The sequence below is a fragment of the Haliaeetus albicilla genome, chromosome 1 (genome assembly GCF_947461875.1).
Source record: "Haliaeetus albicilla chromosome 1, bHalAlb1.1, whole genome shotgun sequence".
NCBI lineage: Eukaryota > Metazoa > Chordata > Aves > Accipitriformes > Accipitridae > Haliaeetus > Haliaeetus albicilla.
Window position 1 is genome coordinate 75,020,518 of NC_091483.1, and position 27,689 is coordinate 75,048,206.

The window sequence follows — 27,689 nt, forward strand, 5'->3', positions numbered from 1 at the left end:
CCCGCCGCGTGAGGGGAACGCCGGCGGCCCGGCGGGCTCCCTCCCCGGCGGCGCCCGGTGCGGGGGCCGCGGCAGCGGCTCCATCCCCGGCCGGAAGAGGAAGGGCGCCGGGGAGGAGCCGCCGCCCGCCCGCCCGCAGCATCCCCAAGGGAGGGCTCTTGGCAGGCGGAGGGGAGCCGCCCGCGCACCCTGCGGGCCCAGCCCCCCTGAGGAGCGGTAGGTGGCCCGGAGCGGGGCAGGCTCTGCCGGCGGCGTGGGAAGGGCGGCCGGCCGGCCGGAGGAGCGGGTCTGGGCCGGGCGCGGCTGGCCTCGGTGGGGCTGCGGGTCCCTGGGGGCTCAGCCCAGGCGGCGGCGGAGGGTGCCTTGCTGGGGGCGGAGGGGGGGACGGACGGACACGGCGAGTCCTCGCCGCGGACACCACCTCTCCCTCTCCAGGGCAGTCCCTTTCGTGTCCCCGGGGCTTTGGCCGCTCTGGGGAGTTGCCGGTGTCCCCCCGTCCCGTCCCCCCCGATTGAAACTCCTGCTCTTGACCTGACTCAGGACTTTGTTAAGGAGCCAGAGGAGCCCCTTCCCGAGGTGTAGCAGGTAAAGCCGGGCCTAGGAGACTTCGGAGAGGGGAAGGGGTGGTAGGAAAACACCAGAAGGATGAAATTCTTCCTGCTGGCAGATGAGAAATCTCCGTCCGTGCGTTAGGGCAGGGCCAGCTTCGCGGCCGATCCCTTCCTGAGAGGCGCGGCGGGGAACGGCGGCCCTGCCGGCCGGGGGGAAGGCAGAAGCGATGAGGCGCAGACGGGGAGTCCTGAGGGGACGAGCAGAGGGAGAGCCACTGCAGGGACACGAGTGTCCAGCGAAGCAACTTCCCTAAGCTGAAAATCCTGCCCCCTCTTCAGACGTGTCTCACAGAAATCAAATGTCATGGTAGAGGTGAAGTGTTTTGTTTTTGCTGACGGGATGCCAGGGCCTGTAAAATGTTTGGTGGTTTCCTGCCTAGCAAAAAGTACGGAGAGGTTTGAACAACAAAACTGGTGGAGCACAAAGGCAGAAACGTGTCGTACCTTGGGACGTTGCGTAAGGGAAATTGCAACCACGTAGCCGAAACTGGAGCTGAATGAAAGGTCAGTGCTAGCATCCGTAGGTTCAAGCCGCACGCTAGCTGAAATGGCTGTGAGGGTGAGGTGTAAAGGATGTTACCCTGTGTAAAGAACCCTGGAATAAAGTTCAGCTTGATCATACAATTCAGTGGATGAATAAACAAGTTGTCAGGAAAAACAAGGCAGAATCTGCCAGAATGAACCCATCCCTCAATTGTTGGCTGGATGGATCTAGGGCCAGGGCCAGGGCGATTTGTCTAAAGGAATGGTTGTTTTGGCTCCAGATGCTCTTATATCATTTGGGTAAACACATAACGCTAAATATTTGTGGTGGTGGTGACTTACCATTTTAAATAAAAGGATCCTGAACATAACCAAACTGCTCTATTTACTAGCAGATTTAAGAGTGTTATGCCAAGAGTTTAGGAAGTGGATTGCAGGTGGCCCCTTTCCATGTTTGGTTCATGGCGTTTGACCTTTAATAATGCTTCAGTGCTAGTAAACTGAATCCACACGTAAAGAAATGTCACGATAATATTTATTGCTGAGCAGAACAAAGTTATGATCTTCATTTGGTGTAATATGATGTTATATGCACAAGGGCCTTGTGTATGTAATACAGTATGTCTTGTTTGGAATAGAATTTGTATGAAGAATTGCTCAGTGTTTTCAATCCTGGCTTATCAATGTCAATGGATATTTTGGTATTGATTGACTTTGTTGGATGAAATTCTGTCTCCTTTTTTACTCTTTTAGTGCAACAAATGTTTAGGGATTTTTTTTCAGTGGAAGGGACTGCAAATTTGATTGTTTTATGACTGAGATACAGTGTAATGTTTTAGAAATCCGAAGTTTGCAGTTTCATGGTTTGTGTATTACTCCTTGATTTTGGTATCTGTTGAAACTGAGTTTTTTTCAGAATACAGACTGATTTCTTTATTTGTTAAATACTGATCAGGGTATGGTCTGCATCCTTGTTTAGGTCTTTAAGACAGTTTTGGGGGATTATCAAAGAAATTTGATAGTTCTGATATTTCTGACAAACTAAAACGCTCTTTAATCATTTGATGCAAACTCATATAACCTATCAATGGCAGTCATCCAGAGAAAGAAAAAAAAAAATTTCAAGTTTCAAAATTTTGTTGTGCTGTTTCTTGAGTTGCTGTTGTTCTCCAGGATTTATCTTGAAGACAGCATTCCTGCAATATTTAGGAAGTCTACCTTTTTTTTTTTTTTAAATTGTTATTGCTTTAGTAATTTCTAGTATACACTGAAGGCATAAATAATCTATTAGTTACTTGAATGTGGATATTCAGAACAAGAATGCCCTTTCTTATCTATTTTACTGTAATGCTGAGTTGAAAACATTTGGGAAAGTTGTATAGCATTGCTCACATGTTAACAAACTTTAAATGCTCCTTAGTTCTGTGTTTTATTTGGGATGCTCCTATAATAAAGTTATCTTATTGCCATTGTAGTCTGTTTTTGATGCCAGCAAACTTGATGCTGAGCTAGTAACAAAGACTAGAGAGTTGAGATTCCTGTTCCCTTGAAAATCAGGTAGCTTTTTTTTGTGTGTGAAGTCTGTAGAAAGTGAGAATGAATCAGCAAGATACTGTTATGAAAGGCCTGCAAAATGCTTCCTGTTGACCAGATATAAATGTAATTTTCTAGAAGCAGAGCACCTGGGAACATGGCCCTGCGAGAGAGAGAAAGCAGCAGCAGCTCCATAAATGACAAGCAAGAACAGAACTGTAGTCGTGTTATTACAATTGTCTTCCTGGCACTCTTCATTGACTTGTTGGGATTCGCTCTCATCTTGCCACTGTTTCCTTCCATCCTTGATTATTACAGCCAGACTGAGGTAAGTAACAGAGAAAGTCAGCCTGCTGAAAATCTTAGGTATGAGATCTTTAGGGAAGGATGGAAGGAAAATCCCCTGCCTTGGGGCAAACCAAATAGCTATAGGCAGCACATTTAAATGGTGTATGGACTGAATTTGTTTGTGAACCTGCATAAGACTCTTCCCTCTTGCTTTTTCATTAAAATGAGAGACATGTTTTGGGGAAAATTCAGGTATTTCTTAGGGGCCAGTCCTTGTAATTACCAGTGCATTTCTAACTTACACTGCTGTCACTGGTGAGACAGAGTAAACGACAATCCACAATGGATCTGCATCCTGGGTTTTATCTAAGAACCAAAGAGATGAGACCTTTTACCCTGCTTGAGTATTTCACACACTTGCTTCCTCCCATCCCCAGCATCACATTCACTAGATCTCAACTTCCATTCTTAGGGAGCTGGCTGCTGCTCTGGGAACGCATTCTCAAGTGTTACTGGACAAGATGAAGATGTCAGGGGAGAATTATTTTTGCAGCCCACACCTCTATCTCATAGTCGCTTTCCTACCCCACTCCAACTGCAGCTATAGGCTTTGTCTTTCTTGCATCCTTATCTCTAACTGGAACCATGGGCTCTGATCTCCAGGATCTTCCCCCACTTCCAGTGTATTTGCTATAGCCAAGATCTTCACTTTCTTTTCAGGGTCCCCTTCTTCTTTTCAAGTCCTCCTCCTCTTTTCAGGAACCATTCTTTTTCACACCACCTCTTTTTTCTGGACTTACAAATCCCTGGTTCTCCCATTCTAAATGGTTAATATGTGCAGAGGGACAGAGTATGTCTCATGTTGCTTTATTAATTGAAAGATTCAGGACATTCCACTTTTACTTAGTTCAAGTTTTAGCAAGTAGCAGACCTGATGGTTTAAAAAGTTCAAATTCAGATATTCCTCCACCCAAACACATATACCCAATTATCTCCTGCCTGTTAGCATTTACAATTTAAGCTACTTTTAGCCTGTGACAACTGATCAGCAAAGAGGTTTTCCCTGGGGGGAGGAGGAGGGAAGGAATCATCTAACTAAGCTCTGATGCTGTCTTTGAAAATGAAACAGAGCGACTGTCTTCCTGCTTCTGTTTCCCAACTATCTGTTTTGCAGGATGGATTCTATTTGTCATTGCAACGTGGTGTGGACTGGTTTGCGGTGATGGTTGGGATGCCTCCGGAGCGGAAGTACAACAGTGTCTTGTTTGGAGGTATGGAAATTAAAGAAACAAGCTAACAGACTACAAAAAAAACCAAAGTGTGTTTTCAAGTTATTTGCACTGTTGATGTGAGGAATGATGATGAAAATGACAAGAAATACAAAAAGCATACTTGCCTGTTATTAGATTTAGATTTAAATAACACAGTAGGCTATAAGTGATTTTGTTTTCATCACACTGATAGCAATGAAGAGTTGGACAGCCCCATCTCTGTCATTTGGAGACACCTAGACAGGCAGGAGGAATGGGCCCGCAGGAGCCTTATGAAATTCAGTAAGGACAAATGTGAAGTCCTGCCCCTGGGAAGGAGTAGTCCATTGCAGTGGTACAGACTGGGCACTGACTGGTGAGGAGCAGCTCTGCTGTAAAGGCCCTGGGGGTCCTGGTGAGCAGCAAGCTGAGGAGGAACCAGCCCAGGCAGCAAAAGCACCAATAGCACCTGGCTGTATGAACAGAAGCAGAGCCAGTAGATTGAGGGAAGCGATTGTCCCCCTCTACTTAGCACGTGTTAGACCACATCTAGAGCATTGTATCCAGTTTTGGCCCCCCAGTACAAGAAAGGTATCCATAAACTTGTTGTGGTTTAACCCCAGCCAGCAACCAAGCACCATGCAGCTGCTCGCTCACTTCCCTTCCACCCAGTGGGATGGGGGAGAGAATTGGGAAAAGAAGTAAAACTTCTGGGTTGAGATAAGAACGGTTTAATAGAACAGAAAAGAAGAAACTAATAATGATAATGATAACACTAATAAAATGACAATAGCAATACTAAAGGATTGGAAGATAAAAGTGATGCACAGTGCAATTGCTCACCACTCGCTTACCAATGCCCAGTTAGTCCCCAGGCGGTGATCCCCCCCCGGCCCCACTCCCACCAGTTTATGTACTGGGCATGACATCATATGGTATGGAATATTCCTTTGGCCAGTTTGGGTCAGCTGCCCTGGCTGTGTCCACTTCCAACTTCTTGTGTCCCTCCAGCCTTCTTGCTGGCTGGGCATCAGAAGCTGAAAAATCCTTGACTTTAGACTAAACATTACTTAGCAACAACTGAAAACATCAGTGTGTTATCAACATTCTTCTCATACCTAACTCAAAAACATAGCACTATACCAGCTACTAAAAAGACAGTTAACTCTATCCCAGCTGAAACCAGGACAAAACTGCAATGAGTTCAGCAGAGAGCCAGGAAGACAGAGGGTCTGGGGAGCCTGGGCTTGTTCAGCCTGGAGCAATTAGCACCCTTCCAGTACCTATGGGGAGGTTATCAAGAAGACAGTGAGGCATTTCACTGTGTTGCATGGTGGGAGAAGGAGAGGCAACAGGCATAAGTAGAAGCAAGGGAAGTTCAGGCTGGACATGAGGAAGAACTTTTTCACAGTGAGGATGGCCCATGGAACAGGTTGCCCAGAGAGGTTTTGTAGTCTCCATCCTTAGAGGCTGTCAAACCCTTACTGGATGAAACCCTGAACAATCTGGTCTGACCTCATAGCTGACCCTATGAACAGGTGGTTGGAGTAGGTGACCTCCAGAGGTCCCTTTTAACCTGAATTATCCTATGATCTTGCCCAATTTGTTCTACAGATTGCTACAGAAATACAGGCCTGCTGTTCCTTATTGTCAGACTGCCAGCTGAGTGTCAGGAGCCTGCTGTGCTGGAGCGTGCTGTGCTACACCCTGCACAGTCACAGAAATTACTCTCCCTTAACAACTGATCCGCATGTGATTGGAGATCAATCAGTAGGAAACAGTGGAGTTAGAAGCTTGTGAGTTCAAGTCTCACCTCCGCCCTGGGCAGCTATAGTGCAGCACTGTTTCTAAATCTCATTAGTCCTATTAAAAGCAGGAGAGCTGCTTACTTCAGGGTCCAGAAACATTTGCTGTCACTAGGACGCTCTGGTGTGGGTGAGCTCCACCAGGAGTAGTGCAGGAAATCCAGCAGCATATATGTCATGTTACACATCAGGTCGTCTTTTGGCTCCTTGTGATCTAGAGTGTTGTGAGGGAACTGGGATTTCAGAGTATGAAGATGTGAGAGGGTGTCTGGGTTAATTTTAATTGGAGATGTCTAGACCTACTCCTTTTAGTGGAGGCTGAGGCCTCCCCCAAGATAAGCAAAAGGCTTTTGAACTAAAAAAAACAACTCAAAACTTTATTAGAATGTAAGTGTGAATGTATTTTTACTATTTAAAGTAGTTTTGGGGGGTTTAACAGACATTAGAAAGTTTATAAACAATTTTCTTCTTTCCCACAGTGTCTTTGCAGGTATGTTGTTGTTTCAGTTCTCATTTTCAGTCAGATTACTGGCTTTAAATGGTAGAAAACAATTTTCTTTAATCCCTCAGAAACTGCTTTCTGCCTCCTCTAAGGCCTGACTGCATGCCTCCTCCTTGTTCCTTCTCTCTGTCTCAGACTGTTTAAACAAGAAGCTGGGAGCTCACAGTTGTGTTGAACTTCTTGCCTGTCCTTTTGCCTGCTGTGTCCTGTACTCCTGGGAGTGCCGTATACCTTGACTTGGCTCAGTTGTTTTCAAGGGGAAGGAAAAATCTCCGGGCTCCTTCCAGAGGTGTTCAACTGACTCTTCTGCCCTTTGAAGAAAATACAGCATCTAACTGGGAACGTGCAAATAAAATGGATGCTATTTGTCTCAGAAAGGAAGCTGGTATCCCTTGCTGTTTTCTCTCTAGGAGAGAAGTGTTGAAGAAAAGTATTTAGAAGAGTAATGAGTAGTGGTGGGAATGTTCACTAACTACCTGGCAGCCACAGGCAGTGAGGGTGCAGACAAGGTGGCTGAATCAACCTGGTATCTGTCTCATTTGACTCCATCTCTTCTGCTGGCTTTGATGACAGCTATTCTTAATGAGCCATCTAATTTGCTAAACCAGCAGAAAACTTTTTTGTTCTTTTCTTTTTTTCCAGATTAGTTTTCTGCCAGATTGAGTTGAATTAGCTCACTGGAGAGTTGACTGAGGCTGCAGAAGCAGGGGAAGATGAACAAGCTATCTTAGTTGTAGTCAGCTCTGTCTCAGTCCATCTTGTCTGATTGCACCTTAAAAGGTTATAGTGGAAAGGTTTGTTATACTTGTGATGTTAATCAGAGGCCACTGCAGTCTTCCTGTGGCCTTCATTCCTTCGTTGCCTTCATCTGCTACAAGGAGCATAGGATTGGAAAGATACTTCCAAGATCATCTTGTTGCTTCTCCCAGTGCAGGATATATTCTGTTCTCTTTCATCTTGGTCTAGACTGTGACCTCTTCAGGGCAGAAACCTTCCGCACCCTCGTCAAGGCCCTGAGGGCACCAATACTTAGTTGCAGTGACCAGCCTTCACCCACACACTTTCTGCCCAGTGATTCAGGAGCTGTATTTCAGCTCAGGCCTGGGCCTTGCCTGAGCTATGTCATAAGGATAGCCTTGTCTCCAGGGCTGTCTCTGGCCCTGTCTCTTAGATGAACCTCAGACCTACATTGCAGGTGTCTTATCTCCTGAATGGACCTACATCATAGTCTTGTTTCCACTCCTTTCTCTGATCTCTCTCCTGCTGGTCTTGACTGGACTCCCTGGATGGACCTGCTGTATAACCCTTGCCTTGTCTGGGACTGTCAATGGACCCTGCTAGCGAGACCCTGTTCTGCCCAACCCGTCCGGGTCGTGTGGGACTGTGCCCTGCTTAGTGGGGGCACTGCCAGTGCTGTGGTCACACTCGGCTCCTGGCTCCTTCCCTCATGTGGAACAGCCCTGCTCTTGCTGCTCCCTGGCTGTGAAGTGTTTGTCATGTCTGGGTGTTTTTACAGTACTAGAAAAACAAGGAGGAATACTTGTCTCTCATTAACATAAACTGCCAGTGTACCAATCTATAAGATTTTTTGCACAGGTTTTTGAGTTATCACAAGCAGCTGTTCTCCCCAGGAGGAGAGTATCAATATTGTTCAGTATCAATATTCTGCCTCTCTCAAAGTTGATGGGAGCAGGAGTTCTGGTGCCTCCTCTGCCTTTTAAAGCTTTGGTAGCTGAATGATCTGAGACGTATAACCCAGTTTTTCCCTTAGAGAAAAACTGTGACAGCATGGCATTTTTTTGCCTGCTTGTTGAGAGTGTAGTGCAAATTAATAAGTGTGTGAAGCTAGAAATGGCAAGAGAGAAGAGGAATTAAAGATCACAGAAGCTGGAGGCATATTTCAAAAGACTCTTGGAGTCTGTTGGAATCACTCCTACCTCTTAGGGTGCCTCACTAACAGCAGTGCTTATGTCCTTCTTTCCATGGTAAGAAGGAAAGAAAAGCTAATTAAGTGTGACAGAATCAGGTTCAAACAATCAAAAAAATCTAAAAAGAATTGTGACTGTTAAAGACTGCTTTATCTCTGCTTTAAGAACAGAAAATGTATGTAGTCAGCTGGGGAAGCATTGGAGAATCGGTGTTCCATTATAACCAGTGAGTTTCAAATGCCTCTCACCAGTGAAGTAACCAGTGAATTATCTGATTTATGCCTGTTACTCTGGTCTGTCTGTATTTGCCACCTCAGTTAAATAACAATGCAAGGTCGGTGTTTAGAGGGTGGCTTAGTTTCAAAGTAAAGCTGCTGTTTATAGCTGTTGTTCTACATTTAATTGCATGCTTTTAAAGGATGTAATGGAGTGATAGGTCTGGAACAGGTTGACTGTATTTGTATTTAAGGTGAAGGCAGCAAGTCTAATGATACATGTAATTTTTTTTTAATTTTTCTTTTTTAGGTCTGATTGGCTCAATCTTTTCCATCCTACAGTTTTTCTCGTCTCCCCTCACTGGTGCTGTGTCAGACTGCTTGGGCAGAAGGCCTGTCATCTTGATGACAGTCGTATGTGTCTCATACCAATTTTAGTCATGACATCTCAATACACAGTTGAAGGCACTATGGTCTTGTGGTTAGCACAAAGGATTGGGAAATTGAATGTTCTAGGTCTGTTTGTTGTTGACTGCTTCTTGCCAAGTCACTTGGCCACACTTCCAAATGCAAGCGCTTAAGCTGAGGTTCCCAGATCCAGAACTGTACATAGAAGGCACCAAAATACTATCTGTTTCTGGGGTTTTCCAGAATCTCTTTCCTCTGTGTATGGGAATACGACTTCAGATGCTCTGTTTACAAATGTTAGACTTAATCCCTGTATGTTTTAGTTCCCCAAGTGACTAATGAGGGCTGATCACTTCATGACCTATTTCACAGAGCCTGGGAATTGTTGGTTAGGAAGTGCTGTATAGCAGTGTTATTTCTTATGAACATGAACATTCTCCAAAACTTTTTCTTTGTCGCTGGTATGGGGTTCTAATTACAGAAGCAGCGCAGAGCAAGTGTGTACATACATGGAGGAACTTGGCAGCAAATGATATACAAATCCCTCTATCCTATAGGCTTGTGGAGAGTGAATTAAATAAGCATGCATGCTTATGATTGATTATGAAATTTAAGGGCTAGAACTGTGAATTATTCTTATCTTGAAATCAGAATTCTCTTAAAGTTGGAAACAAGTGGAGCAGGATGTACAAAAGTGGTTTTGTGCCCAGGACTGATTTAGCTCCCTCTGAACTTTCCTTGCTCTTCTAATTTTATTAGTAATCTCACATTTATATGAAGTTTGTATGGATTTGTTTCTCTTATTTTATATCACTGTCCAGGACATAGTGCAGTATCAATATATACAGACATTGCTGTTATATGAGCTTTGGAGCAGGTGTTGAAAACAAACAAACAAAAACATTAAATGTTTAGCTGGGAAATACGCAGAAATGATTTCAGCTTTGCTCTGCTTTATAAAGAACCCTTTCTTGCTTCTGCAGATGGGTTTGATAACATCATACGCACTATGGGCTGCTTCTAGGACTTTTGGCATTTTTCTTCTCTCCAGGATCGTAGGTGGAATAAGCAAAGGGAACGTCAGCCTCTCCACAGCTATAATTGCTGACTTGCACTCTCCAAAAGCACGGAGCAAGGGCATGGTGAGTTACACATGTGGGGTGTATGTTTCTGGGTTGTTGCTAGGTAAATTTTAATTGATTGCAGGTGCTCAGAATGTCTTCCTCAGGTGTGTATTCATTGATCAAGTGAAAACACAACTTTATATACTACCCTGCTTCTGGAAGGATGCCAGATCATTTTGCTGGTGAGCTCTCAGACTTTACTTGTCAATGAATTTTACCTACAAGTGAAATGCAGATGCCCTAGAGGTGGAAAAACTACCTGTGTAACTGTTACAACTGTTACTCCTACTGGTAACTGTAATCTTCATTGTAATAGCTGAGAAATTGAAAGGTCTTATGGCCCAATTTTGGTAGCTGGAAGCCAGTTATAGGACAACCCCTTTTTTCTCACCTTCCCAAACTGTGGAAGTGCAGCAGGACTGCACAATCCTGACTTCCTTGGATGCTGCACTGGCTTCAGGATCTGAGCTCAGTGGGTAAAGGGTGTGGCATTTGGCTGACTGAGCAGCAAGTAATATGAACAGCTGCCTTGTCCTCTTCCAGAAGGCAGTGGACCAGATGGAAACACCCTGCAGGCTGAACTTTGCCTGTGAATTGCCAGTTAGATCTTTCATCTTATAAAAACCTTGGGGGTCCAAACTTCTCTCAACAGATTGTTACAAGCCACTATGCGAGACAGCTGCTTCTTGGGAGGGGAAAGCTTTAGATTTCACAGCAATAGCTAATGAATTTTCCAATCAATTTATTATTGTCCTGGTAAGCCAACGTGTATTTTTATGTATGGAGAGGGATAGCCATACAGCACTAGTAAATAAAATGGGTCAGGGCCTATTTTTAGGGTCTGAGAGCAAGTCATGAGAGCAAGTCACTTAGTACAGCATGGCTCACGTCCATATGGCTATACTCTCTTTTCAGAGCAGAATAGGCATGTTAATTCTGCTTTCTGGGAAGAGAATAGCGTCTGACTGATGCTATTCGCAAACTGTGATGGGGCATTGGTTGGAAGAGTGCTAGCTGGGCAGGCTGAAACAACACTGGAGACTGTGAGGTGACACCTGAGTGTGCCCTAGCCTTGTTTAGTTTAGTACTATAGGTATAGTTAAATAGACTCAGGAAAGCAGGAGGATTGTGTCCTGGGATGTCATGTTTGGTTCCTGTATATGCAAGTATACATCTCTGAATGTCTCTTAAAGAAAATGAGCCAGATCCTGCACTGTTGTATTCTTAAGCAATCTCACTGAGGCTGATGACTCAAATCAGTGCTTTTTTAAGCTCCCACCCAGAGTGTACAGATTCCACCTCTTTTCCTATATGCTGGTTTCATAGTGAGTTCATCAATCCTCTTTAGTAGTTGCACTAAATTCAGGTTGTTCTGGGACGCCCCTCACCCTGTTTGCTCCATGAGACATAAATTCCTAAATACAGAAATTGCCAAAGCTTTTTAGAAGCTGTAGACATCATTATGAATTCCTACCATGGTGCTGTCCTCCCTTCTCCAGTTCTACACTACAAAAGTTTATCCTATGGCCGAAGGATCTGCTGGCTGAGCAGTCCCTGAGGTGAGAATCATTATTTCCCTTCCCAACTTCCTTTCACTTATAACCATGTTGCAGTTTGTTCCTGCCATTTTCCTGACTAGACAGAAAATAAAATCAGTTATTTGGAAATAACAGTTTTTTCACATTTAACTGTCATTGCTGTGCACTCTGTACATCCTCAGGGTGGTTGCATTTCTTTAAGATAAATGCCAGGAATTCCAAACTGTTTTAGAACTGAGCTACCTGAACAAACTGGTGTCTAAAACCACATGTCTCTGTTCATTGTATCACTGCAGGCAATGATTGGCATTGCTTTCTCCCTTGGTTTTACCCTGGGTCCCATGATCGGAGCTTACCTAGCCATGGAGACAGAGAAAGGAGAAGTATTCTATCTTCGTTCAGCATTGTTAGCACTCATGTTTGCTGTGGCTGATTTAATTTTCATCTTCTTCCTACTTCCGGAGACACTTCCCAAAGAAAAACGGGTAAATGGACTATCAATCTGAAGATCTGTGTTTCTTGTGAAAAACAGGATTTGAGAACTGTTGAAATACTGGAAACAATGAAGAAGGGGCTGAGTCAGTATCTCATGAATTTAGCTCATTCCTGGGACTAGGACTTAATATTATTATTCAGACTAGTGTCAAAGTGGTTGCATGATGGTCCTACCTCTTAGCCCAGTGTAATATGAGAAATTCTTTATAGGTAACATGTCTGCTTAATTGCTGGTTTTGGTGTGTAAGGTTTAAATTTCTAAAAAATTAATGGGACCTTAGGAGGAAGAGGGTGAATTTAAAACTGTGATCACAATGACTCCCTCAGGATGAATTTCAGCTAATCATAAAAGTAAACACATCAGAGACTGGATTTTCTTTCATTTAGCCAGCATGTTAGAAATTTTCTTAACTATTATCTTGTCTTTGCTTGATTATTTTGGACACTCAAGTAGCAAATGACTGTTATCTCTGAGCTGTGTTGTCTTCCACAGGTAGAAAATATCTACATTTGCTAAAACTCAGTGACTGGATTTGTGGGGCCAAACATTTATTAACATTATGATTTAATTTTAAGTGATCGGACACTGTCCAAGATATATCTGATTAAAAATCTCGTGGAGCAGTCTCCTTTGGTAGTGTGGGAGACAATTCAGCTGTAGGTATCTGGGTGAAGCACTCAATCTGGGGCTTTCAGCTGGATTGGATCTTTCCTATCATCCCTTGTTTCTAAGCAGCACTCAGCCGTTGAAGCACGCTTGGTCTCTGGATAGCCAAACCCATTTGGCAGTGGGAATTGTTCAGGAAACTTTTGTCTGCAATGCTCCTGCTGGGGCAAAACTTTAGACCTTCTCTGAGTGTTTCCCAGCAGGTTGTGTCTCACGTGAAATTGGTCGCTCATGTTGTCTTCCCAAGCACTACAGCTATTTTTTTTTTCTTTTTTTTTAACAGCCGTTCCATGCATCACCTCTTCCCCTTTCCTATTTGGCTGTTTCTAAACATTCCGGATAAAGTCCTGTTCTTGGTTAGAACTGCACGCTCTGGGGTGGTGGCAACATGTTGATGTAGGGAAGTGCTGTAGAGTGAATCTGTGTTCTATAAACAATTCCACCTTTTCTGTAGAGGGATAAATGGCTTCAGTGCCTTTTAGGACGGTGTGATGCCTGAATACCTCCCTCCCCGGTTTATTATTCTCTTGAGAGTTCTTCTGATAAGCTAGTCTGTGTTAGTCAACATGACTGAATTTTGATAAGAAAATGAGTGCTCTGTCCCTGCTTTTTGGGGCTCTGTGCAGCAGTAGGTATTGCGTGAGGTGGATTAAGAGCTGCCTCTCAGGGTCAGGTCCCAGTCACGCAAAATAGAGTGTTTGATAGCTGATGAGATAGTGGTTTGTCTGGCATTGGAACTTCTTGGGATTGGTATCAGTGTTAGTGCTTTTGTGCTGTCTCCTTTCAGCCTGCATCTGGGCAGTGGTCCCATGTGATTTATGTGTTCTAGGGTATTTGTAATTTCACTTATTAGGCTGCTTTGCTCTTTTCTTGGGTAATTCCTCTCAATTTCTGAGTGGGAGGGGAGCAGTTTTCTTGGCCTGTGGATGATGAAGGAAAGGCAGGTATGTTGGCTGCCCTTCTGGAACTTGGCTGGGCTGCTGAGCTGGAGCAGGTGCTCCCAGAGTATAGCAGTGGATGGGTTGGAAGGACAAAGCTGTAAAAAGAGGGGAAATTATAACGATAACCGGTAGGAGGACGTGTCAGTGGGATCAGACATCTGTTTCCTTGAAATATGCTGTGTTCTGATGATAGTCTTATTTCTTTATCAGTCCTCTTTTCACAGGAGAGAAGATCAAGTATTTCACATTCATTCATGTTGGAATTAACTTGTAGAAAGGGGAAGGTGGAGGGGGACAGGGAGAGCAGGGATGAGTTTTCATCCAAAGAGAACAGATTTTTTGCTGTTTTTCTTCCCCTTTTTTTCAACTGTTCAACAAGTTTATCAGGTGAAGAGTACCTGTACCTTTCACCTGTCAGAGACACTGGTCTTACATGAAGTGGCCAAAACAGCTTTTGCTGTTACCTGCTTGGGAGAAGGGAGGAATAGAAAGGTCTCTAGTGGAATCTGTCCCCTTTAAGAGCTTTTGAGTTAATTTTTAGCTAAGCTAGTCATGGGCAAGGCTGCCTAGCTGGAGGGTCTTACAACTTTTTTTTTTTTTATGGTGTCCAGCTAATTATGCAAGGACTATGTGTAGGGCTGTGCAGCATCACTAGCAAACTTAGGGAAAAATAAGGCTTTTGCTCTATGCATACTGAAGAGTGTCTTATTTGAAGGGTAAGGCTGGAGCTTGGAAAGCCCAGGCTGCATTCTTGATTTGGACTGACTGTGCCTTCAAGACATGTTACTTAGTCTCTCTGCACTAGAGGAAAACAGAGTAAACAAAGACACTGTGAAAAATGTCTGCCATTCAAGGTGACTTTTGGGGTAATTACGAAGTAAAATTGAGCAATTTTGGAGTAATAAATCATAAACATAGAAATTAAATACAGTTAGATGTTGCAGATTTTGAACCTGTGAAGAATCTAAACTCCATGCAGCTGGTGACATTGACTGAAATTGGCAGTGTATACTTTGTTATTTGGGGGTGGTGAAACACTTTTGTCAGTTTTAGGACAATGTTTTCATTATCGATCAGTGGATTAAGTTGCTTCTAGACCACTGCTTCTAGGTCAAAGATAGGAGACATTAAAAGAAATTTACATGCACACACACATGTGTATTAAAAAAAAATCTAATACATATATATGTTTCATAAAACACTTAAGATTTTAAACATATACATATATAATGTATATCCTCTGGACCAAACTGAAATCAACCTTGTAGTACAAAGAAGCTTGGCACCCTGTCTGATGTGGATAATAATTCAAAACAGGTACAAACTACAGGGCTTTTTTTATTACTGGCAAACATGCTTGAAGGGAGTTGCTAGCCACCAGATTCTCTATGCTGTAGTACAAACACCATCATGCCAACAAATGCAGGAACTGAGGATTGCTACAAGCCAGCTTCAGGAAATCCTCTTACAGACCTTTTAAAAGCATGAGGAAGCTTCTTCTTGGGAGTGCCTGTTTACTCTTTGCAATACATGCAGTGGAAGGGGAAATAAATCACCCAGTTTGCTCTATGTGGATCAGCAGCTTTATGGCTTTATACAAAACCAGCCTGGTATATTGAATTGGTTGCTGTTGTGAGACTAATGGGCTCCAGAGCTCTGCTGTTGGATACTCAGAAGCTCTGACTGTAAGACAGGGGTCATGTTAATACTATATTGAATGTTTATTTGTTTACAGCTTTATTAAAACCAGTGCATACAAATCCTGAGGTCATGTACCGAGATTATGTTCCACTGATAATTTGACCTTTAGTCTCTGCCCTCAGGGGATAATAGCGCTCTCCCTCCCTATCTGGGAAGAGAAGGAAGCTCATCAGATAAAGTCTGTGCAGTTCTTTGAAGACGTCAAATACTTAGTGTGATTATTCAGGATTCTTGAGTCTGTCTTATCTCTTCCTGTGACTGTCATGTAGAGTGACAGTCTAAATTCTCCTACTTTAAAAGGAATTGTTTCCTTAAGAATTTAGACATTATTTCTTCATTAGTATTTTCTTTAATTTTCTATACCTTAGAATAAAAAATAAACAAATTTAAAAAATTGAATTCCCTGTAGATCAAAGAATAAGCATCTCCTAAGCTCCTGTTGATGAAGAGCAGGGAGAGTGCCATGAGATGTGTAATTAGGTTGAGATGTACAGAGTACAAGGACCAGAAGTGCTACAAAATAAATTTTCCTCTTCAAAAAGCCACACAATGTGTCTGGGCAGAATCTCTAAAATCTCTCCAAGGAATCTCTCTAAAAATTATATTTTCCTTTTCTTCCCCAGGAGGTGTCGCTAGCTAAAAGAACAACCACTACCAAAACAGGCCGTTGTTTGATGTGCTACATGTACTGTTCTCAGACCTGTAGCACACAAGCAAATCCCCGGCTTCCCATGAACTTGCAGGCAGATAGGCCATTATTTGCCCAGTAAATGTTCATTGCACATGAGGGATGATGCAAAAAGCGAACCAAATAAAGGCACCTTCAGGTTTTGGAGAATGACCCTCTTCTGCTTTTAAGAACCCAGGGAAGAATCTGTTTTCTGTCTTCAGTGAAAGCTGCTATCGGTGCTTTACCTCCTAGTTATAGTGCTGGAGCTAGTTCTGTGTTCAGAAAGTTTGGGCTGTTGTTGGGGGTCACTCGAACCCCAATGCCAGTTCCCTTGTTTCATCTCAGTTAATTTGTGTAGGTGTATAAGCATATTTGACTGTTATTGTCAATTCCTTGCAGTAGTTATTACATCAGGTTTTTAAATAAACCTCCTTCTTTCTCTGATCAGGTCTCTTCTGTGACGTCTGGATTTCAGGCAGCAGTTGACTTGCTCAGTCCTTTGGCTTTATTTCAGTTCTCTGCAGTCACCCGAGGAAAGGAATCTCCTTCAGAGGAGAGTAAGTGTTAGCTGGCTTTTTATAATATTGTATGTCTTTTTGTATGTGACAGTGGTTTCTAAGTGAAAACTTTACTCAAACCATTTCAGAAGGAGCACTCCATTCACTCATGTAAAACCCACCTCATTTAAAACTAAGGAACAGGGAATTGCAAGTTCCCTTGGATGCTGGTTCTGTTATTCCCAAAATAAGATTTTAGAGATTAGTGTTTTGAAGATTTCTGACTTGCTACTTGCTTTATCTTCAGGCACTGGCTGCAGCATGGGGTAAGTAAAGTGATTTTGAAAGATAGATCAAGGTATGAGTAAGGGAGATGTGAGTTTGCTTATTTGAGCTGCAAACCAGGAAACTTCAGACTGAAATTTTATTTCTCAATTCGGGACTTGGAGTTGTAGGATTTGAGCTGGCCATTTCTATATATTAAATTATTTAAGCTGTAGAAAATAAATCAGTGTTTGGCAGCTACACCAACATATCATTCAGTCCTCCTTGCTGCTGCATCAGGAATAGAGTAGTATTTGCCACTTTGGAGAAAACCTGTTAAACCCTGCACTGGCAGAAGAATAAGTAAGGTAATATGTCACAGACCATTTGTAGCTTGCAGAAAGGGATACTGTGCTTTAGCCAGTATCATCCTGAGAGCAGCGTCAAAGTATTAGGTGGATACAGGTATTGATTAAAATAAATAAATCCTCATATAGGTGGGGGTGTGAGTGTGAGGCAGAGGGGCTGGACTGGGTGAGTGAGACCAGGGTGACCCATACAGAGATTAGTCTTTTTGGCTCTCCTTCCCTCATAAGAAGGGAGGTAGTGGGCAGAAGTCATTTTGTGGCATTGTCTTGTATGGATATTTAAAATGAGCATCTGAGGTGGGAACTTTTCCCTGTACAGTTGATAAATGTTGCTCTACTGTTGTTGTTACATTCTCAAGCTATGCTTGAAAAACACCACCGTGTTTCTCTCTCTTCCCCCCCCCCCCTTGGTGTTTGTTTGGTTTTTTGTTTGTTTAGATCTTCAGAATCTCAAAATCTTGGGCCTGGCTTATTTCCTCTACCTCTTCCTGTTTTCCGGCTTGGAGTATACGCTGAGTTTTCTCACTCACCAGAGATTCCAGTTCAGCAGGTATAGAAGATAAATATTGTATATTTTGTCTAGGTTATTTTCCAAAATCTGATTTGAGGTCTCTTCATTTGTTTTCAAGAGAGGCTTTATGAGGTTAGTAAAAACACTCAGAAAGCAACCACTGCGTTCAGTGATCCTTGGACTTTGTGGGAAGAATTTTGAAAATATAGGCACACTGTTTATCATGAAAGGAAATACTCATTCTACAACTTCTAATAACTAGAGAAAAATCAATACACAAGATTAAATTAAAGCTCCTGAAATATGTATAGCTGGGCTAGTTGTATTGATTATAATAAAACCTGTTCTCTTCTTGCCCAGAAGAGTTCTTCAGTATCAGGACAAATCTTGAAGCTCAAAAAAGGCTAAGGATGGAGAGATAACTATGTGATTACATTTGCTCATCAGAGTTCTGCATTGCATATGGTGTACAGTCATTACATCATAGAGTTTCATTTCCTTTAGTCAAACAGAAGAGAAGAAAGAGAGCAGAATCCACTAACAGCAGCTCAGCTTGAAATACTTTTCCTGCCAGCTCATAGGAAGATTTCCAGCCAGGAACATGATCTTGCAGCTTGATTCCTTATGTGTGTCCTTTCCTTTGAGTAATTCTCAGAGGTTTGTCTCATCTTTCCTTGTCTGTCTTTCATTACAGTTCATGGCTTAACTAATGTGTGTGCATCAAGGAAAAGTTTTCTAGTGTATTAAGCTTGCTTCTGCACAGTCCTTTCAGGATGACCATGTAGTAGATACACAACTTCATGCTAACAGTACAGGCTGTGTGACAAGCAAGCTTGTTATGGAGGTGAGAAGTTTTAGTTGAGAATATCCACATAGTTTAGTAGGTAAGAGAGATGAAAGAGAAATTTGAAGAAATATTTAAGGGCAGAGGGAATAATGTTGCAAGCTTCCTGGTGCAATACATGATCACCACCATGCCACTGCCCATGTTGTGTCTTGGTGACCTTAATCAAAGTCTGCATGAGTGGTGGCAGTGGTTGTGAGAAAGCAAAACACGTGTTCCTTGGAAACCAACAACTCCTGTGCATATGGCACAGACTTCCAGGGCACAGGGTAATTAACGTGTTGACTCTTTGTGGGCCACCCTAGAAACAACTAAACTACATCATAGCAGCCTAGAGATGATTGCAGCATTTGCCAGCAGCTGTCCCATCTCTACGTGAGACCTCAGAGGTTTATCTTCTTGCTGTCTGCCTGCCATGGAAATTAATGTCAACATATTAAGAACTTCGTGCTGCTCATGCGAGCACTAAAAAGCATTTTCTCTCACTTGTCCAGGAAAGGGTCTACACTTGACCTGTGAATCCCAGGGTGGAATGCTCTGTGCGTGACTCCATAATCTGAGTTTTTTGCCTCCCTTCTAGCATGCAGCAGGGCAAGATGTTTTTCTTTATTGGAATAACAATGGCTGTGATCCAGGGAGGCTATGCTCGTCGTATCAAGCCAGGAAATGAAATCAGAGCTGTAAAAAAGGTAAAAAAATAATACTTTTTTTTCTTTTCCCCCACAAATCTGCAATGTTAATTTTTAGTCTAAAGTGCAACAAAAGGTAGTTGGCGGCTGTAACTGTACTTGTCAAAACAAAAGAAATATGTGCCTCATTAATCCAGCCAAATGAATTCTCAAGACCCTGGTTGTTGGGCACTTACCAGTCTAACTAAACTTTGGAACATTAGAGCCATTTCTTACCATATCAGCTATGATATTATTGAAACTTTGAGTTCTTCACATATAACTGCAGTAGGGAATGAGAACAGAGTGTCTGTCTGTGCAAGCTAGGTGAAGCGCTGTGAAGGTTTTGTTTTGTTTCAGTGATTTCTCTTGCAGTGCAGTCATTGAAACTATTAAAGCTGCTTCAGAGCTGATCTCTGACTCCTTTTCTGGCAAATTTTCAGCGACATCATCAGTCTGGCCATCTCCGTGCTTGACAGGCTTTCCCTAGAGTATATTTCACTGGTGGGCAGGGGGAAATAGCTTCTTCCTCCAATCTTCGATTTGTGGTCATCAGCATTACATGTAACAACAGCATGTACCAATGTTCCGACTGAAGTTTCACTGACAAAAGTGTTGCGTGCGTTTGTTTTGCTTGCCTCTTTCTTCATAGAGATGCTGCTGCTGCTGTACTGGGATGACAGGGAGCAGTTCCCTGCAGCTTACACAGCTGTGGAACAAGTAGACATGTCTTGTCACTTAACGTTTGTGCGTGGAACTAAAAAAAGCAGGTTTCAAGCGTTCCTGAACTTTTTTTGTTGGCTGCTTGGTAGTAAGCATGCTATGGACTGTTAAAGCCTCCATCAACTTATTATGGGTTATTTTGAGGCTAGTGTGATTTCAATGGTGGCAGCGTGCACACCCGGTGTGCAAAGAGCTGATTGCACACAGAGCTGAGATATTTATTTTGTGTCTGCACAGAGATGGGTGCCAGGTGGTGACTCCGCAAACCTAGCACCCCTTGGTTAACAGGCGGAAGACGTGTACACACCCCACGCAACAGCGATCGGTACTTTCACGGTTTCGCTCCGTCACCCTTGCTTCTTTTGGTTCTCACCAGCCTCAGCTCCACTTAGTCACAGCATCCTCCTCTTTTACTGCAGTGTTCCTGGAGGAGGGGGCTTCTGTTGGTCGGGGTCCTTCCCTTCCCGAGGGCAGGGTTTTTACTATGTTAATTAGGATAGTTCACTCAAAGTTCAAGCAGCTCTTTGATTTTATCAGTAGTAGTAGAGCCCCACTAATTTTTGTACTCCTTCCTCTTGCCTGCACTAACTACTAACTGTAGTTACCTTTAAACACTTAGTTTAGTTGGTCTGGGCTGATCGCTTCTCAAACACCCGTGTGCACTATGCAGAAACCCGCTGGCCAAGGGGCACTCTTTCCGTCGATGTATGTGGCTTGAGTGGCTTTTGTGGGAGTTCCTTCTTGTGCTGAAGTTATTCTGGCAATTTGTGAATCTGGGTCATATGGCAAATGTGGCCTCTCTTAGCACAGTGATTACAGTAGCTCATTTATAACCAAATCTTCAAAATGAGACATTTGGCAGGAGTGAATACCCTCTTTTATGAAATGCAGCAGATCTTAACTGATCTGTCTTTTCTGTGAGAGCTCTGTATGCGAGGGAGACATCACAGGGGAACTGCAGTCCAGGCTCTTGGAGGAGATGAAGAATGTTTTTTCTTTTGGGGTTTGAATTTTAAATGCCATTCCTCCCCCATTTTTAACTCTTGGCTCCAGAAGTATGGACTCTGAAAGCTAAAGATAAAATCGGTCAATACTGCTGAGAAAAAGCAGAGGAGCTGTAGTCCTCTTGCATGCAAGCTTTTTGATCTCTTGTACCAGCTCAGGAGATAAAGAGTTAAAGCTAGATTTCTGTCCAGTTCAACACTGAACAAGAGAAAAAAATCACCAACACCCAGTAGACTGTGTGAGAGAGAGAACCCTGCAAAAATCATCTTTTCCTCAGTGGTGGGATAACTACAGCCTATGTTACAGGTGACTCCAGCCTGTATGTGGTCTGCAATCATGTGACAGTGAGAGGGAACAGAAAAGTAAATTGTGCTGATGTGTGGCCATCCAGGTGAATTTGAAAAGTCTACTTGGGAAGAAAGGGCTTTCTGCTTCTAACTTAAAATGTAGTCCTGTCAGCAGAAGAGAACTGGCAGGACACCTGGAGTTAAGCTTTAACAAGCAGGGCTTAAATGTAACTGTGCGACTCATTCATTTTGCAGGCTATTATGTTGCTGATTCCAGCTTTCTTGTTAATTGGATGGGCTGCAAGTGTGACCATGCTGAGTGTTGGACTGTTGTTGTACTCTTTTGGTGAGCTTTTCAAAATGCATTGAAAGCTAAGCACAAATAATTTTTCTTCATGTATTTGTTCACCCTGTTAAAAAAGATGCACTTCTAATTTCAAACTATAAGTAACAGAAAGTTGATGTTTCTGTTTATAAAATATGGAAGAAATAGTGTCTGGTTTTGTTTTTTTTCTGATGCTGTTTGTATCACGGGAAGTTGCCATAGTGATATTTGGAAGCATCTCCAGTGCTCCTGTTGTCCTGTCTCGCTGGGGAGCTCTTGAGGGTGGGGTTTTTTCCCCTCTTACTAGACCTAGAAGCAAAATATTCACTAAATAGCTCATCTCAGGAAAAGAAGGGAGATGGCATGTCTTTGTATTTCTGTGGTGGCTGCATCATTTCTTAGGCTGAAGAGACCTGCGCACTCTGAAGCTGAAGGCCGGAGTGTGCGTTCAGGCTGAGCGAGAGGGTAAATCAGTGTTGCCCTGAACACTGTGGCATGGGGCTGTGCTGGCTGGACACCGCTCTGCTCTCTTGCATTGCAAGCTGGTAGCTCAGGGAGGGAACAAAACTGCACCTATTGTTTCTGATAAGTGCAGATGGTTTTCAAAGATGTTTAAGTGTTTACATAAATAATATTCTGCCAATCTAAGCCGTTATTCAGGGAAATGATTATGAATGAAGTTGGATTCATCTACTGAAGTGCTTATCTGAAAAGAGATTGCAGATATTCCCAATGCTGATAACTATTGTTAAAAAGCTTCAAGTACGACTAATTACAACAGTAGCAGACTTCTCTTTTGCATGATACAGCTTGATTTAAGAGTAAACTGTAAACCACAAAATGCATCTATTTAGTAGCTTGCTTGTCTAGGCACAGCTGTGTGTTTGACAGGTTTCAAAATCTACGTCTTATTGACAGATTAACTTGCTTTTGAAAGCCCACTGGGTGAGGAGAGGTGAGAGGATGTATTAATTTTGTCTAATTGTGCTTCTAAGTTAGGAGCCTCATCTTCCTAGGCTCCATACCTGGGCAGAAGTCCCCATCTATTCCCCAGTTAAGCCAGCTAGAAATGCCTCTGGAGGGGCCTCTTCCCCCCCCGCCCCCCTCCTCCCTCTGCCCCAGGAGTTAGGGCGCCTGCAGTTAAGGCAACATGTCTATCGTTCCTGCTCTCCAATTGTCTTTTCCTTCCCAGAAAAGATTCTGCTTTGTATGCTTAAAGCACTTCCTTCTTGGCAGAGAAGGCCCCTGTTTCAGTAAAAGGGCAGTGATTGTTAAACAGCTCTTGGCTTTTGTGTCCAGAAGTTTTGTAACTTCTTCTTCTTGGACTTGATTGTCTTATTTCCCAAGACAGAACATAGCTGCCTCTTCCATCCATGAGTACGGTAAAGCCATATGCATGGGGACAGCGCGATTCTGTGTACAGCCACCTCATTGTTCATATGAAATATGGGCAATTCCTTTTCCCTGCTCCACCTGACAAGACCACAGCGATTTGGAAAACTACCAGTTAGTTAGCTGATCTGACCTATCTGCCCCTTTCCTGTGGGCTCACAGAATGAGAGACACTAATGTGAAACATCTGCTCAGAGCACTCGTGGCTCTGGGCTCTTTGTGCAGGTTGGCTTTGAGGGGCTGTTTTCATTATTGAACTGGATTAAACCTGATGATTCATTGTTGGTACAGTGCCCCAGAGCTCAGCATATTTCTCTGCAGTAGTAACGAGTTTGGGCCACATGTTTTTCACTATTGCTCTTGTAACTGTTTTGAGTTCTCTGCTGTTCATTGACAGTCTCTTTTGTGGATTTTTCCAGCTGCGGCCATTGTTATCCCGTGTTTGTCAGCAGTGGTGTCAGGCTATGGTGAGTGTCTTTCCTGCTTTGAGCAGCAGCCCTTGGCCACATAATTGACCTTTGGCTCAAATACAGAATTGACCTCAAGTTTAGTGATGCATCAACAAGAACGCTTGTGGTGTAGGTCCGCCTCAGATCTGAACGTTGGACCAGTGCCTCTGGCTGCTGCTTGGCTTCATAAAAGGCCCCTTTTCCCCCCAAATGCATTAACAAGGAAGGCAGAAATGCTAAGTGTTACAGCGAACTGCTACACCACGTTGTACTTATGTAACCCTGAAGCCATAACCACCCCTGCAGGAGTGAGGCTAAAGCCTAGAAAAGAGCCCTTCCCGGTCACTTGTATGCTGCCCCTTTTCAGTATAGCCAGCGATCCATGACTGTCGTTACCCTCCGGTCGCACCATGCTTTGCCCTGGGAAGGCAGAACCAGCTGTGTTGCGCTGGAATTGCTACAGCCTTCGACTCCTTCCCTTCTATGAACGTCCTTCACAGAAGGGAAGCTAAGCGGGGCTGCTGGGGATGGGCAGACAATATCCTGACTCTGGGGAATTCAGAAACACCCCGCAAGGGAGCATAGGAAAACCCCAGACTGACTTGTACCTGTTTCTGAAAACCGTCGTCACTCTGTAATGGATAGTTTCAGAGCTGACAAACAGCAATGATCTGTTCAGAGTGACCATCAGTATCGCACTTCAATTTTGTACTGTGTAACGCACCTTGTTCCAGTGCGAAACTTGATGGGCAAACTTGAAGTGACCATATTTCTGGTTATGATTAAGAAGATGAGGAAGAGTGGGCAAAGGCTACAAACAGCACTGAGCAGGGAATTGCCTGGGTTCTCTGGAAGAGACACCAGCCATCGCTGCCAGCAGTAAAATCATTTCTTCCTGATTCCTTAGAAAAGACCTTCTAAGGAACTTTTGAAAACCTTGTGCGTTTGTGGCACTGGTTGCTATGTAACCTTCTAAAGCAGATGTAGCTGTGTTGCCATCTGTGGATGACACAGTTCTTTCTTTAGCTTTGGTTCAGTTGGTTGGCAGCACTACAGTGCTTGCTGAGGCGAAAAAGTAAGGCTTTGCTCATTAATGCCACTTTTAGGTTGCTCTTACTTAACTTGCATCCATGCTTCTGTATTTATTATACACCTGTGCCACCTCAGCAGATCTGTTTGTTGTACAATGCAAAGCTTGTTTGTTGTCGTTTTTGTCTGGGGGGCTGGGGAGGGTGCAGGACAAGTTGTCTATGGATAAGCACTCTTGACAAGCCCTAGTGTTTTTTCAGTGACGCAGTCATGTTTATCTTGGTGGAGGAGAAATTAATGCAGCTTGGGCAGTGAGTGTGAAATTAAGGGAGGGGGAGATGCATGTGGGAAATAAATAACCTCCAAAAGAACAAGGCTCCAAGAGCTACAGCAGTGCCTTGCCCTGCATGCTTTCCCTGCCCCAAGCAAAACCTCTGCACTGACGTCTCTCTGCTTGCACAGGCTCTGCCAGCCAGAAGGGACGAGTCATGGGGATCCTGAGGAGCCTGGGCGCCCTTGCCAGGGCCCTGGGACCGATCCTGTCAGCTACAGGTGAGTGTGGCCTCGCGCTCCTCCCTGCCTTTGCCAACATACAGTGTCACTCTGGGTCCCCGCAGCCCGGGTGGGTTGGAAGTGCAGCACGTTTTCAGAGCCATAAAGAAGTTGTCTCTGCAGAAGTAGGCACCCCTGAGAGCTGCACCAGGGGCAGGACATGGTCCTTGTTAGCACCAACGAAAGCCTCATGGATAAGTTAAAAAAGTCCATACATGCAGAGATAAACTAGACAGCAGGTATTGCCTGACTCTTTAAAAATTCCAGCAACAGCGTCAACCTAATTAAGCCCTGCGTGTAGCTGTGCGGGCAGAGGAGCACCATGGAGGGCCTGGCCCCAGTGTGCAGAGAGCCAGAGGCTGACCAGGAACCCTTGCCTTTGCTGGGCATAGTTTTAGCCATTTTTAGCAGGTAACCCCACCTGCTGAGGGGCCCCCCTGGCACTGGGTAAACAGGAGTGGGTGAAATAAAGGTCTCCTGTGCTGTGGTAACTGGTTCCCCCACATCTCTTGAAGCTGTATCCCAAGATTAATTAAGGTGCTTAATTGTTTTAATTAAGACAAATGAAGGAGGGACAGTCAATAATGTGCAGTAAAGAACTTTCATCATTAAAAGCATCTGTAACCTATAAACTAGATAAAAGAGTCTGCACTCTACTAACGCCCCGGAGCTCAGGGAGTGTGCAGTGCGTCGTGGCCCCGGCTAAGGCCAAACCTAGACCGTGCCTAAGGAGCACAGGTAGCGCCTGTACGGGGTTCAGTTCCCCCAGGCCATTACAGGGTAAAGGGACAGAACAAGGGGAAGCAGCTACACAGCAAGTCAGAGCTTGAACTCTGAGCAAAGCCAGACTCTCTTTCCTGACTATCCATATGCCAAGCAACTGGCTCGCTCTGGCTCACCACACCACTGCTGTGCACAGCAGCTTTCTGAAAGGAAGAGCCAAGCTTTGGACCTAACAGCAAAACTGCTCCCGAGTGCAGCCCAAGTCCTGCCCTCGGCATTGGATTCAGGAGTGTTTCACGTCAGGAGAGCGATGCCAACAGTGAGAGACCTTCAAGAGCAGCACAGGCAGTGCCAGGAGCAGCTGTGGAGGAGGTGCTGGGGCAGAGTTGAATAGTTGCCTTGTAAAGCTCAATGAATGCGTGAATAGGAACTTCCCTGTTGCCATACTGGCAAGAATGAAAATATCCTATTCAAAATAACCACTTTTCCTTGGAAGAGAACCAGCACTGCTGTTGGCCACCTCCTCTTTATAACTTATGGGCCAGCAAGGATGTGCAGTGAAAGATTCAGTAGTTGTGTGTTCTACAGCTGTATCGCTAAGTCATTGACAGCAGCAGCTCTAAAGCCCAGTTTACCTTGATGCAAGGACAAGTGTACTAACAAGCTAAATCTTGTTTCCTTTGCAGTTTACTGGCTGGCAGGGGCAGAGGTTTGCTTCACCGTCTGTGGCGCTTTCTTCCTCATCCCCTTTGTTTTACTTAGCTCTATAAAACAGCAGAGAAAGGAGGAGTAGGAAGTAACCACAGAACTATCACCAGCTTCCAAGGACCTCTGCAAGACCTGACTCTGCTGATCAAACACGAAGAGGCGGATTTTGATCTTCTGCACGGAGACGGGTCATGACCATTTGCAGCAACAACAGACTTCAAGTTTCTTATGGCCCTCCACAAGCAGTGATGTTTAAGATGGCCTCCCAGCCAGCGGGGCTCACTTTGCAAACAGAAAAAAACAAAAACCCCACGAAACAGTTGAGTAAAGCATTAAGATCATCAGACAAGCAGAGGGGGGGTATTACAGCAACGCAGCACGCTGCAATCCCAACTCGCCCTCTGGTGCTGCTGAACACGGCACTGGTGCGTTCACAGAGCTCTTCTCTGCGCCTCTCCCTTCCTCATCAGCACAAGCCCCACCGGGGGCACTGCCCGCAGCCTCTGCAACAGACACGGTTCTGTCTGGTTCTGTCCAGCAGAGAACAAATCCACATGGTACCTCTAACGGGCAGTTTCTATCCAGCTGTCACGAGATCTCCACAGATGCTCAGCCTGACTGATACTGTGGCACAGGTGGACCTTTTTAATACACAATTAAATTTTGAGAGATCTTTTATATTTCTAATACCATGTAATGTTTTTTGATGACCAAGTACTGTTCTTTTTGCATTACAAATAAACTGTTACATTGTACACTTGTCTAGTCAGTTAATTACAGTTTATGACATTTGACCCACCTAACCCAAAGACAGTTGTTTGCCCAAAGACAGTTGTTTGGCTAAGCCGAAGGGGGGTCCAGAACTCCACCCCAGGTGCCAAAAGCCTCCTCCAGTGGGCCAACCTCCCAGCCTGCTGACTCCCAGGCAGGGCTGCTGAAGGAAGGACCCCTCCACCAGGTTCTGCCTGCAGCCCAGCTGGGACTCTCGGGGAAGGAAGCCCTAAGGTAGCCAACTGGAGTCTTCTGAGAGTACATTAAAGCAATCATTAGGCAACACATTAATCATTAAAAGAAAGTGGAGCAAACAAAATTCAACAAGCTACAGCTGCAGAATAAAGCTGTACAAGTCTTGAAAGCAGAGCAGGAAAAGACTTTTTTTTTTTAAAGATTTTATTTGTGAGTAGA

General features: G+C 44.0%; 1 protein-coding gene across 6 annotated transcripts; it reads left to right on the plus strand.

Moving 5' to 3' along the window:
• MFSD10 (major facilitator superfamily domain containing 10) lies at positions 1–27,259 on the plus strand. Of its 6 annotated transcripts, XM_069794985.1 has the most exons (14): positions 146–216; positions 436–585; positions 2,766–2,955; positions 4,090–4,186; positions 8,926–9,029; positions 10,007–10,165; positions 11,982–12,170; positions 16,608–16,716; positions 17,727–17,838; positions 19,224–19,332; positions 21,582–21,672; positions 23,463–23,510; positions 24,984–25,073; positions 26,483–27,259. In XM_069794985.1, exons 3-14 carry the CDS (start codon positions 2,785–2,787, stop codon positions 26,587–26,589), a joined length of 1,386 nt encoding a protein of 461 aa, XP_069651086.1. In that variant the 5' UTR covers positions 146–216; positions 436–585; positions 2,766–2,784; the 3' UTR covers positions 26,590–27,259. The 6 variants fall into 6 exon arrangements, 5 of the variants coding, with proteins under 5 accessions (XP_069651119.1, XP_069651104.1, XP_069651086.1 ...); XM_069795018.1 differs by lacking the exon at positions 436–585 and having other exon boundaries at positions 1–216; XM_069794976.1 differs by lacking the exon at positions 146–216 and having other exon boundaries at positions 273–585.
• Positions 27,260–27,689: the final 430 nt, after the last annotated feature.